The 12,999-nt window shown below is 35.5% G+C and overlaps 1 protein-coding gene across 1 annotated transcript in view; it reads left to right on the forward strand.

Moving 5' to 3' along the window:
• The window catches only part of LOC150099879 (uncharacterized), a 434,429-nt gene that overhangs the window by 220,133 nt on the left and 201,297 nt on the right, over nt 1–12,999 (forward strand). Inside the window, exon 12 of the mRNA XM_090403509.1 lies at nt 6,258–6,368. Coding sequence (XP_090259635.1) covers nt 6,258–6,368 — 111 coding nt within the window. The remainder of the gene's footprint in view (nt 1–6,257; nt 6,369–12,999) is intronic.

Here is a 12,999-nt window from a genome sequence, read left to right on the forward strand (position 1 = left end):
TTGTTTCTGTTCAGTATTGGTGCACTCGCGACAGAGCGTAGTATATGTTTGTTTGGAACTCATGCTCGCATTTGTTTTTCAAACATGCTGCTGTCTTTTTATACTTGTTCTGTTATTACAATTTTAAGTCTCTGTAATTTTTTATATACTTCTTTGATTGTCATACTTGAAGATGTTGATCTATTCAACTACTAAACTAGTAGTATCTTTTTAAATATATCTTGTCATAATATTCCAACAAATTAAAAATGAATTCCCATAACACACACACACACACACACACACACACACACACACACACACACACACACACACACACACACACACACACACACACACACACACACACACACACACACACACACACACAGTTTTGTTTGAAAATAACTTATTGTTCATATCGGGTTTTCACATCTGGAACCATTCTATTTTTTCACATGCACTGTATTCTTTTTTACACATTTTTCATTTACATGATTTTTTCTGGAAGCAATCTACTGTGTAAATGGAGAATTGGGTGTACTATGGACAAATTGTGCACTCATTTTGGAAGAACTCCTCGTTTATATGGCCTCCCAAAAATTCATAAAGAAGATTATCCAGAAGGCTCATAGTGAATTGTATTGGCTCTCCCACCTATAGAATCGCTAAAATTCTGTCAGGTTTATTAACTGCCCATACTGGACAATTCAGATCATTCATCAAGAATTTCACACCTTTTCTTGAGAAAATCAAGGATATTCAAATACAAGAATCGGATTTGTTAGTCAGCTTTGACATTGCTTCCTTCTTTACCAACATTCCATTATCTGACACTGTTAATTTACTATATGATGATTACCCTCCTGATATTGCAGAGATTGTATAAATTTGTTATACACACAGGATATTTCAATCTCTGTCTCCACCTTTGGCAAATTATTTTTTGAACCATCTGGAAGATACCATGTTCTCATCCATTCAAACCCAATCCTCTCATCGGTTTTGTTATGTTGATGATGTCTTTGCTATTTGGCCTCCTTCTGAAAATTAACTTACCACTTACCTACAACAGATCAGTAGCATTCACACACGCACTATGCTGTAACTGCCTGAGTCTACTTCTTATGGGTGACTTTGATGGACACAGCATTATGGGATAGTGCCTACAAGAATGGATGAGTCATTTGACAATAACGACCTCTCCCTTGTTAATAATAGACTCAATACCTTCTTCCATATGACTACCTGCTTGTCAGTAGATCTTACAATATGTTCTTATGCCATTCGTCCATCTGCTGATATGGGAAGGCAAAGAGAACATCCACTGCTTGGAAAGAAGTCAATGGACACTATAGTGTGAGGTACAAACAGCTGTGGCATCCACCTTAATAAGATGTAAGACTTCCTTTTGCTATGATGACTGCAGCAATCGTACATAGCATACTTTCCACAGTATGCTTTTGTTGTAGTAGTGAGCGATGGGAAGTTTGGACCATTTTCCTCCAATTCATCCCACAGATGTTCAATAGGGTTGAGGTAAGAGGTTTTTGGAAGCCAGTCAAGTGTGGTGATGTTCATATTCACAAACTACGCAGTTACAGCAGCAGCCTTATGACAATGTGCATTGTCTTGCTGAAAGAGACAATGGTCATTTCCTTAGAAATGCCACAAAGTAAGAAGCATTGCATTGTCCAGAATATTCAGATACCTCTTGGAATTCAGTGTTCATGGCACCACAAACAGAGGACTGGCACCAAATCAGGAAAAACAGGACCATACCATCACACTGCCACCTCTGGATTTTCTAGTTGGGATTATGCACTCTAGTAAGAGATATTCACCTGGCATCTGCTTGGTAGTGGGTGTAGCATAACACAGCTTTCCAAGCTTCCCATTGTATTCAGTGGGAGTGGAAGATTGGAAAGCTGTATCATGAAGTGACAAATCATGCAGATGGTAAGGGCGTGGCAGATGCCTGGTAAGTAACAAGAGAAACAGCTCACACCATTGCAGTCCTACCATGGTGTGAGCCTCAGTTCTGAATGATTTTGTGCAGATTCGTGTTCCAGTTGATGCCTGGAATTCTGCATTCAGTGTGTTTGCCGACGAATGGCAATTTTTACATATTATCCCTTGTAACACTCTACAGTCATGTTCAGTGAGTGTGGTGGGTCATTTTCTGTGGGCAGCACTTGCAGTTGATTCCTCGTGCTTCCATCTTAGTATAGTATCACTGATTGTTGACCTGTGATGGCTCAGTTTGCTAACACCTGAACAGATAGGCCTGCAACATGGCATCTTATTGCAACACACCTTTCAATCTTTATCAGTTTCCTTTTCACAGCCATTTCACCCAGACATAGTTGCAAATTTGGGGCATCATATTCCTCCTTGCCCATGTGATATCTGTTAACTTCTTTCCAAGCAGTGTATATGGAATTTTCCTATGTTTGCACAGGAAGGAACCATATCCTTACAAGAACCATATTCTCCTACATGAATGTCTGTTTCGAAAATTGACCATGCTGACTGGAATACTTTTTGCCCATCTTGCAAAATTTAATGCTGAAGCAGTCAGTCAAACACCTATCAGTGAAGCATTAATGTATGTCATGGATTGTGTTGTCCATGCAGCAAGTACTGCATTTTCAAAACATCATCTCAATGTCTATTGTATCAAAAGCCTTGGTGAAATTCTCTGTGTTAAGCAGCCATGAAAGACCAAGATAGCATGGGGTACATTTCATAGATATCTTACTTGCTTCCACAATGTGCTCATTCCAAAGCAGATATCAGAGTCAAAAGCAATCTCTTATCCTGTTTTCATTATCTGTTAATCAAACAACCAGCGCAAATAAATCGTATGGAAAATTCAGAAATGAGTAAATATAGAGCATCATTTGTCATTAGAACATAATGGATGTGTTGTTGCCGAATCTAAAGCCATTGCAGACACTTGGGGAAAAATTTTTGCTAGAATCTCAGCAGTAGTTTCATATCCTCCTGAATTTGTTATATTGAAAGAACAACAAGAGAAACAGTGAGTAAAATTTTCTACCATTGGATTAGAGTGAGACAGCTGTTTGTTAAGGATAAACTAAAAAGAGCTCTTTTACTGTCTCATGCTGGTACAGTAGGTCCTGATGAAATCCTTTATGATATGATAAAACATCTTCCGTCATCTTCTGTGGATCTCCTTCTCTTACTGTACAAAAGAATGCTTACAGAACAGGATTCATTGGCAATAATCCAGAAAAGTGTCCAACACAAGTATGTAATTATAGACTTATCACTCTGACCAGGTGTCTTTTAACGATATTGAAGAAAATTATTCATGCCAGATTTCTTATTTTTCGAAAGCAGCAATCTTCTCTGTAAAACCGAATGTGGCTTTTGTAGACATTCAATATTGGACTATTTAGTTTGTTTAGAAACCTATATATAAGAGATGCACTCTTGAAATGAGATCAGTATTCTTTTGACATGGTAAAAGCTCATGATACAGCCTGGAGATAATGGCATATTAAAAGACCACTTATAACCAAGGTCTGTGAGGATACCTTTCTGTGTTAGCCAGGTCTTTCAAACCTAAGTGGTAAGTAGGCTATCTCAGTCATATGAAGAAGAATGTGTTCCTCAGGGCTCTGTTTTAAGAGTGACACTTTTTGCTGTCAGATACTTTGGGAGAAAACTTTGCCAGAATCTCAGTAACAGTTTCTCATCCTGATTTTCTGATTTGGAAAGAGCAACAAAAGAAACAGCAACTAATCTTTTGTTCAGGAGGAACCCAAAAGAGTACTTCGCTCTCACATCTGAGTGTATTAAGCCCTGATAACATTCATTATGAGATGATTAAACATCTCCCTTCATCTTCTGTGGATCTCCTTCTCTTATTATACAACAGAATATTTACAGAGGAAGAGTTTCTGGACTCTTGGCATAAGTCAAAAGTGTCATTGCAATCCCAAAACCTGGTAAGGATCCAAATGCCAGTGGAATGGAGAGAGCATATACTGGTTCCAATATATAAGAGCAAAGGCAATATCTAGTCTTGCAGTAACTACTCAGGAATTAAACTCATGAGTCACACTGATATGAGAAAAAAAAACTGAGAAGAGATTGAGATTTGGTGTCAGTTAGTGAAGAGCAATTTGAGTTTATGCGCAACCAGGTAACAACTGACACAGTCTTCGCTTTCAGACAGCAAATAGAAATGTACTGGGAGAGCAGCACGGAACTCTTTCTAGTCTTCATTGATTTGGAAAAGGCATTTGATAAAAAGAGAAAAGAGATATGGAGAAGTACAAGACATACATCTTGTACAAGACATATGATGGCAACAAAACAAAAGTGAGATTTGGAGCAGGAACCACTTAAGCATTCACAGCAAAAAGTCAAAAGTCAAAACTTCATCAAGGTTCAGTATAAATTGTATAAAGTCTGTGCAGGAAGCAAAAGAAATACTTGAACAATGGAAGAAAGCTTTGAAAGATAGTGGCTGGCGGGTCAGTAGAAATCTTGTAATGAAGCAGCAGGGAGTGTAACATTACAGGGTACAGACATGCCACAAATGTCTAGGTTCACATACTTAGGATGGCATGTATAAAGTGAAGGATAGATAGCTGAATTCAAAGCTCAATGGGAGGATTCAATCAGGACAGAGAAACCGGAACAGGGTTTCAGGTATCTTGTGTGATACAAAAGTGTTTAGCAAGTTAAAAGGAAAGATTTACAAAATTGTAGTAAGACCAGCACTGATGTATAGCAGTGAGAACTTGCAAATGAACAAGAGCTGGGAGAAGAGCATGCACATAGCTGAAATGAAAAGAAAATCACTACTAGAAGTGTATGATTTAGAGAACTCATTGAATTCTTTACAGGCCAAGTACAGTCCACATTCAGTTTTGTGAGTTTCTACAACAGTTTAAAATGAAGACCACTAATTTTGATAACTGGTTGTTCTGAATTCCACTATTCTGTCACTTGTTAGTACTTCAGTATTAAGTTAAGGGGATAATAAATCCCTCATTATTTTAAAGCCGGATACGAAACTCGAACTATCGCGAGTCCAAGCGTAAAATCTAAGCTTGGACTCGCCAATAGTTCTTTGGCATGAAACTCTTAGATTTCGATCTCTGAGTTTCGTATCCGGCTTTAAAATAATGAGGGATTTATTATCCCCGTAACTTAATTTATGCTGTCAGAAAAATAGCCTCTTGGCTCTTTATCGTAGTCTTTATCGTGAAGATATGAGTGAAGAACAACAATCTTCACTCATATCTCAACTCATTATCATACCTGGGAAACATGCCTTTCCTAACATACTATTATCTTTTACTCTCTTCAGCATCCTCCTAAGATCCACCCTTACATTTTCCTTGTTATCTATGAAATTATTCCTGCCTGCTACCACTACCAACTGTTTTGCTCTCTTACTTCTAATATTTCATGTTTCAATCACCCTGCTCATTCTACCTTCAGGAAAACAAACTTTGTTCACCTTTTCTCTCACCACACTTCTAATCATTGAAAATCCCCATGCAGAGCTATTCTAGAATCATTCAGTATATCTTTCAAGTGGCCATCTTTTACCCCATTCGTCTTCTTCTCTCTTCCATGCAAATCTATAATTCTCCTCATTTCATTCCTCATATGTTTCATCTATTTCTTCATCTTCACCAGCTTTGCTTTCATCTCTTCAGTCTTTATTATTTCTTTAATCATTTCTTTTTGTCCACTAATTTAGGTAAATGAAAGACTAAGTTTTGTTTCCTTTGACATGCACATGGGGTGGGGAGAATGCAATCATTTTTTTAATTGAACACAATTTGCACTTCCCCATAGTCTGTCTCTTGCTCGATGGAGACTTCATTAAGCTGCTTTTGCTTTTCAAATGAAAAAATCTTCCAACTTCTTTTCTGTGTCCCTTTTCTCTTTGGTAAGTTCATAAGTTGTATAATTTTTTTTTTTTTAAGATTATTCTAAGAGAAGTTTCAAGTTGGTGAAATGTTAAATCATGCATCATGATAATATCTTTAGTTTATACAAGAAAAATACCTGCAGTGCTCATGTTAAAAAAAAAAGCAAAAATTCTTGAAATATGCATGTTTTGCTGAAATCTAGGTATTTTTTGTTGGTTAAAATATGGATAGTAGCTCTGATAACATAAAAAGATAAAAAATTAATCATATCAGTAAGTAATAAATATCCTTCTTTACTTGCGTGCTGAAGTGTTTTTAACTACTTGACCATTTTATTTTATTACTGTGTGTTAGGAAAAAAATGAAGATCACAGTGTACATTACAGAATAGATGGTCAAAGTGATGTTGCAAAATTTGCAGAAGAAAACAATAATTGCATAGTCAGTCATAAGACATATATTCAGGTATTTGTAATACTGAAGTCCAATACTGTGATTATAATAGAAAGTCTTCTTTCCCTCTCTTTTTTCTTTCTTTCTTTTAATGTGCACTGAAGTGTATATATAAATATGATAATTGTGAATTTAACCTGAATTTAACCTGCATAGATAATTTTATCTTATTTTTTTACATCTTTTTTGATAACAATTGATTCTCACTATAATGGATTCATAGCAACTATAGGAATGGTTTGTTGTAATAGTTTTCTATAGTGAATTTTGTGTAGTGTAGCATTGTACTTGTACGACTTAAGTTGGGAACTTTTTAGTAGTTTGTTAAAGTGGTGTTTGCCATACTGAGAGTTGACTGCATATTTCTTGTAGATTGGCAGGGATATTCCATTGTGTACGGATGTAAAATTGGAAGTGAGTTATAAGGAGTTGGTGTCAGGTGCATCCTGTAAATATAGAATCCTTCCTTTCATTTTCCTTTTTTTTTTTTTTTTTCCACCAGAGGTCAGGCTAATAATTGTAGTAATAGTTGGTCAGTAACTTGAGCAAGCCATGTAGATTGTAGTGTAGCTTGTTTCTCTGTATATATGGTGTACATGCTCCAGATGATGGCCTTGATATGAAGGTCGAAACGTCATGTTGATTTTTGTTTATATTAAACTAAAGTTTTTACTCTATAACACGGTAGTTGTCTCCATAATTTTTCAAAATGTAACTGTAAATATAAAATTTTTTTAGTCAGATGAGATTGCTCTTTTTACCACATTAAAATATTAAGGTTGTGAGAGGAAAGTCTTGATTCAACTAATTTGTTCATGTTGAAGTGCAGTAGTGTCAAAAGCCATATTCTGTTGGTAGAACTAGTCCAGGCGGTGAATCCGATTTGGTGGGATGATTTTTTTTAGATACTTGAAGTTAAAAGGGCACTTTGCAAAAGTTGCGAAGTATACTCATACTCACTGCATTATGATTATAAGAGGATACCGAGATGTAGAGACAACGTTGTATCACCTTATTAATCCTTTATCAGACTACACAGAAGTTATGTAGTGTGATCAAGGCTTCATACAAGTCACCTTTTGCTGATCAAGGTAAGTTCTGTTGTGCCCAAATTTGGTTTGATATTGATTCTGTGGATTCAGTATTTAATGCAGTAATTGGACTCTGAAATGTTGATATGGAGATCACCGGAGAAATGTAAATTGCAAAGTCAGTTGAAACTGAAAAATAGAGTTGAAAATGAAAGGAAAAGAATGAGAAGCTATCATTGGAAGTTGTATAAGGGTGTAGTGAAGAAAAGTCCAAATTATAGATTTTTTACATAGTATTATCGAGTCAGTGGAATGGAGTTTGAAGTTTTGAATACAAAGTTTTAAACAACTTGTAACAGTAATGTATTACATGAGCAAATGCATGCATTATGTGAGCAAGGCAGAAAGAAGTTTGTTAATATGCTTCTTGATGAGGATTGTACTCATTTGGAAAATAGTGTGCTGCAGGCTGTTCCAAAGAATACAGGTAGGTAGAATGAACTAAGACAATGAGAACTTGGTGCATTGAGTTTAGAGCTGAACTAAATTGTCTTGATGTTGACCAGCAGCTGCTTTTCTTCTTTCATGATTAAAGGAAAGTGGAGGAGTGGAGCTGCTGGCCAGTTTGGTAAAGTGGCAGTGAAATATTCATAAAGTAGACAATGTTGAAACACGGTAACAGTGAGAAGGTAATTAAACAGAGTTTGTGCGTGTGTGTGTGTGGGTGGGGGGGTATCTATTAATTCAATTAACTTCTTCTAGACACATTTCAGTATTCTTAGGGAGGTTTTTGTTTGCGACCCCAGATAAACAGGAGAACAGTATTCCAAGGTTGGGAAGATTTGGATATTTAAAATTTTTTTAAGAGTTTTTCATCCAAGAAATAATTTTATAATTGAAAAATAATATAAACCCTTTGGAACCGACCAGGGCTTCTGACCTAATGTCCAATCCTCGCCTTCTCGTGATGCACCCTGTTGGTATCTACATGGATACTGAACGAACGAGGATAAGCTGGCAATTAGTCGACCAAATTGTATTCTTATTGGTTAAACCAAAATAAAAAATGATGGTACAACATGACAAAAATTCATGCCATCTGGGGTGTCGCCGGTTAAACAAGGCACCCGTTGTTTTCGTCAGGGAACCAGGGAGAACTGCAAAAAGTCAACTACTAGAACAAATTTAAAAACACACCCTCAACTCAAACATCCCCAAAGTTAACGATCGGTATACTATCAACATAAGAAGCCTGAATGGCAAAGAAATGGAACTAACTGAGGAATTAGATAAGTACCAGATCGACATAATAGGGGTGACTGAAACAAAAAAGACAAAAACTGGTGAGATCTTTCTGAGCAATGAATACTAAATGTTATATTCAGGCAATGACAATCAAGGAAAAGAAGGAGTAGCCATAGTGTTCAACACAAAATACGAGGCTAATCTTCTTGAATGACAGGCAGTCTCAACTAGAGTAATGTGGGCAAATATCAGAATGGGGAACTGGACAATGAAACTTATTTGTGCCCATGGTCCCACAGAAGGTTCTACTACGGTAGAAGTGGAGGAATTTTTTGAGGCTTTAGAGAGAGCAACTGACACAATGAAAATGGAAAAGTTGGCTTGTTGGGGATCTAAATAGCAGAGTAGGAAATGATTGTCAGACATACAAAAATATTTTGGGAAAATTTGAAGAAAAGAGCAAAGTTAATAATAATGGCAAATACCTGTTGGATTTCTGCTCAGGACATGGACTGGTTATTACTAACACCGTGTTAGTAATAACCAGTCCATGCAACTCAGTCTTGAACTGTTCATTTCATATTCTTGCATTCTCGCATTAATTGTGAATTATAAATTTGTTTTTATTTTTTTAATTTTTAAATTAAATTAATTTATTTTTCATATAATTTCAGATATTATGCATCTACACAATACGCATAAGGCTCGTGTTGTTTATATTTTATATTTTATTGTATTTACATTGTCGTTCCCGTTTTATTGACATATTAACATTTTATATCTTTATTCTATGTCTTTATATTTCATATACTTATTAATGTTTGATTTAAGTGTTACGTGTTTAAGTATTGTCACCTGTGTTTAAATGTTGTTATTAGAATTCTATTTATTTGACGTATGTATAAACATTTATGTTATCTACATTAATAATTCAAATAAATATTTATTTTTTATTTTTAAAATACATAATGTTAATGAATAAAATTTATTTCTCTTAACCCTAAATTCTACAAAATTTATTGTGTCCCTGTTTTTTGTTTTCAAAAAATGGGATTCCTAACTGGGCATCATCTGTAACATCAGTAGTCATCTATTTGTAATGCATGACAAGGGCTCTTCTTAACTCCTGTGATTAACTGAGATTCTGCTTCACCTGCCATATCATTAATTCTGCAACCAACAGTGTCATTTGAAAGAGGAGTCAAATCAACATTTTTTAGTAACTTGTTGCCAAACAGTTTTTACCACATCTTTTATAGCTGTGGAAGTAGTAAATTTTCCCCGATAGAATGAAGTTTCCCTGTTTTCGCTATGTGCAAACTTAAGAGATAGATGCGTCAGCTACCTTACTATTAATCGAACCCATGGGCAAAACTACATCTTTCCCATGATTTAATGTTGCTAAGCGTTGCTGAAATTGGCTTTTTTTTTCCAATTTGCTTATTTTTCACACCACAATGTTTAGTTTCTAAATGACAGAGTTTCGCAGGTTTCATGCAGTCATTCAACAACACTTCATAACACAAAACACTTTGAGGTTTCTGTTCGCTTTCATCTCCACACTAAGTAAACCCGAATTCCTAATATGAACTGTTATATTTCCTACTATATTTTTTCTTTGAACTGCTTATATCTTCTACTTTAATAGTATCAGATTTACTTGCTGTTACAATAGATGTATCACAATTAGTGTTAGCGTCACCTGTTTCATTTGCTCTTCTTTTCAAAGTCCTAGTTCTAAGCAACTTCCATTATTAAAAAACGTTTCCGAAAAATATACAAATACTGGGGTTAACTCACGACGCACTTCTGAGATATACTGAGCCTTGGGTAAATGAGGAAAACCTTCAGTATTAAAAAACAAGCAATTGGTTGAAATGTGGTGGATAGCACACGTTTACTTCAAATCTGACAATACAGCAAGGGAAGGTCGAAGCAATAAAACCATATTGTTGTTCACTTCACCCCTCATATAATTCATCATTTTGCCGCTACAAATTATTGTAGTGCCAGAATGACGTGTAATAAAAGAGTGGTGAAGTGAACAACAATATAGTTTTATTGCTTCTGCCTTTGAACATTCTGATGCTATTTGTTGTTTTTTAAAGTCTCCATTTGATTTCAATAATTTTTACTTACTCAATTTTAATTTGTTTCGATAATTAAAAAATATATATTTATTTAATTAATTTAAGTCTCTGCCTACGAACCCCCTGTCCCATCTTCCACAGGTTGAGAAACACTGACTTAAGTTGAGAAAGTTGGGACAGAAATTTGATTACTGACTTTATCTCCCTTTTTACCGAGAAGCTGGATAGAAGCTTGCTCTCGTGCTGCTGGGTAGAAACTCTATGACTATGACAGCATGTATAACTGATATATAGGATGGATGTTAATTCCAGAATACAAGTTTTTAGTGCATTCAGAGGGATGCCATGTGGATTAGTAGAGTCTATTGAGGATTTTTGGATATCCTTCAGGCAAGAGATCATCAGATGAGTACGGTGTGAGCGGTTAGTGGGAGGAGAGTTTTTCTAGTCATCTGTAGAAGAGTTAGAAGAAAAGACTGATGCTAGTTGGTATGCATTATTTTTAATTGACATCACCATTGTATCATCAGGATGCATGTTAGAGAGAGAGAGAGAGATGGTGGAAACAAGAAAGGGCAACTTAAATTAAAATTGCCAAGAAATTATATTCTTAATGTTTATCCAAATGTAAACAAACGTTTACATGGGAAGTTTGCGTGGGAAGCAGTTATAATTTACTTTCTAACCAAATGAAAGAAAAAAAAAAACCTTTCTACAGCTATCTTTGTTGCAGAGTATTGTAGTATGATGATACACCTTTTTGCTACTTGTGTATCAAAAATACATGACTTTTACATTAATTCAACCCTGATATCTTCCAGGGTCATGCTCCCACTCACGAGACCTCAGTAAAGATTAAAACCAGTCATGGTAGTGACCCTTTTCTTTAATGCATATTATGCATTTCTGAAAGGAAGTGTGCTTTGCATTATGCGGTAGTAAGGCATTTTATGTGAAGTTATCAGCATATACAAGTAGCCTAGTCATGAAAGAGATACTTCTTGGGCAAATTTTGTTTGCTTACACTTAAGAGTAAACAAGAATGCACAGATGAGGTATCAGGAGGCTTAGCTGTGCCATTTGAGCAGAGACATGTTTTTTTTCCCTCTCAAAGTCTTTGGTTATTAAATTTTTCTGTTGTAGTCAACCTTTGTTGTAATGAGCATGGAAATAATAAGATCACTGTTCTAATGAACAAAATGCTATAATGATTTTAATCTACTCATATTTCCATACAGTTGCTCACTTTTAAAATAAGAATACTACACAGAATACTACTCGTATACTGTATAAATATATCTACTAAAAGAGAGTGTGTCTTAGTTTGTGAAAAAGTTGAAATTATTCAGGAGTTAGAACATGATGCAAAAAATGTTGGAGTATGTAAAAAGTTTTCTTTGTCCTCTTCAACAGTATTGACATTGTGGACAAATAAAGATGTTTATATATTGGCGCTCGAAAACAACATGACTTAGGGAGGAATTATAAAGTGCAAGCTTATAGACATTGATGAAACATTTGCTTCAATGCTTGATTACACAAAGAAGATCTGGATTCTCAATAAATGGTCCAATCTTGAAAGCTCAAATGGACTAAACAATTTGGGTGGAACAGTTGGCCAGATTGAGTTAACGCTCACTATAAAACATTACTGATATAGTGAGTGATGGTTATAATAAGTTGGAAGTTTTTTCCCACTTGGTTAGACTGTAATAAATTTAGTTAAATCCTTTATCCAAGTGTAAGCAAACAAAGTTTGCCCCGAAGTATCTTCAGGACTGAGGCAGCTCGTGGTAAAGGTGGACCAAGCTCTCATCACTACTTGTCATAGTATCTAACATAATGCAAAGCACATCTCCTTGCTGACATTTATAATGCTATGCATTAAGGGAAGGGCCACTACCCAGACTGGTTTCGACATTTATTGAGGTCTCGTCGGTGGGAGCCAGAACCCAGAGGTGGTGATACTAAAGTGGAAGCAATGGAGAGCTCATATTTACCTATGAGAGTGTTATGTCGTTACTTTTCCTATAATAATTTACTTTCTTTATGAATTTACCTCTCTATAATGACTACAAGACTTACAAAATTTACCTGACTCTAATATTTGTATTACTTCTCACACGTTCATTCTATAAGGAAAGCAAATTCTGTATCTCTAGCCGATTCCTAATTTTACTCATGTGCTTCTGGTAAAGGTTATTCCTTGCTAAAAGAAATGAATCCTCTAATTTCTTTCTGTGGCCGTCTCCTCTATAAGATATTGACAAATTTATT

Source organism: Typopeltis vanoorti, chromosome 14 (assembly GCF_054136105.1).
Source record: "Typopeltis vanoorti isolate ZY-2024b chromosome 14, IOZ_Tvanoo_1.0, whole genome shotgun sequence".
Lineage (NCBI taxonomy): Eukaryota > Metazoa > Arthropoda > Arachnida > Uropygi > Thelyphonidae > Typopeltis > Typopeltis vanoorti.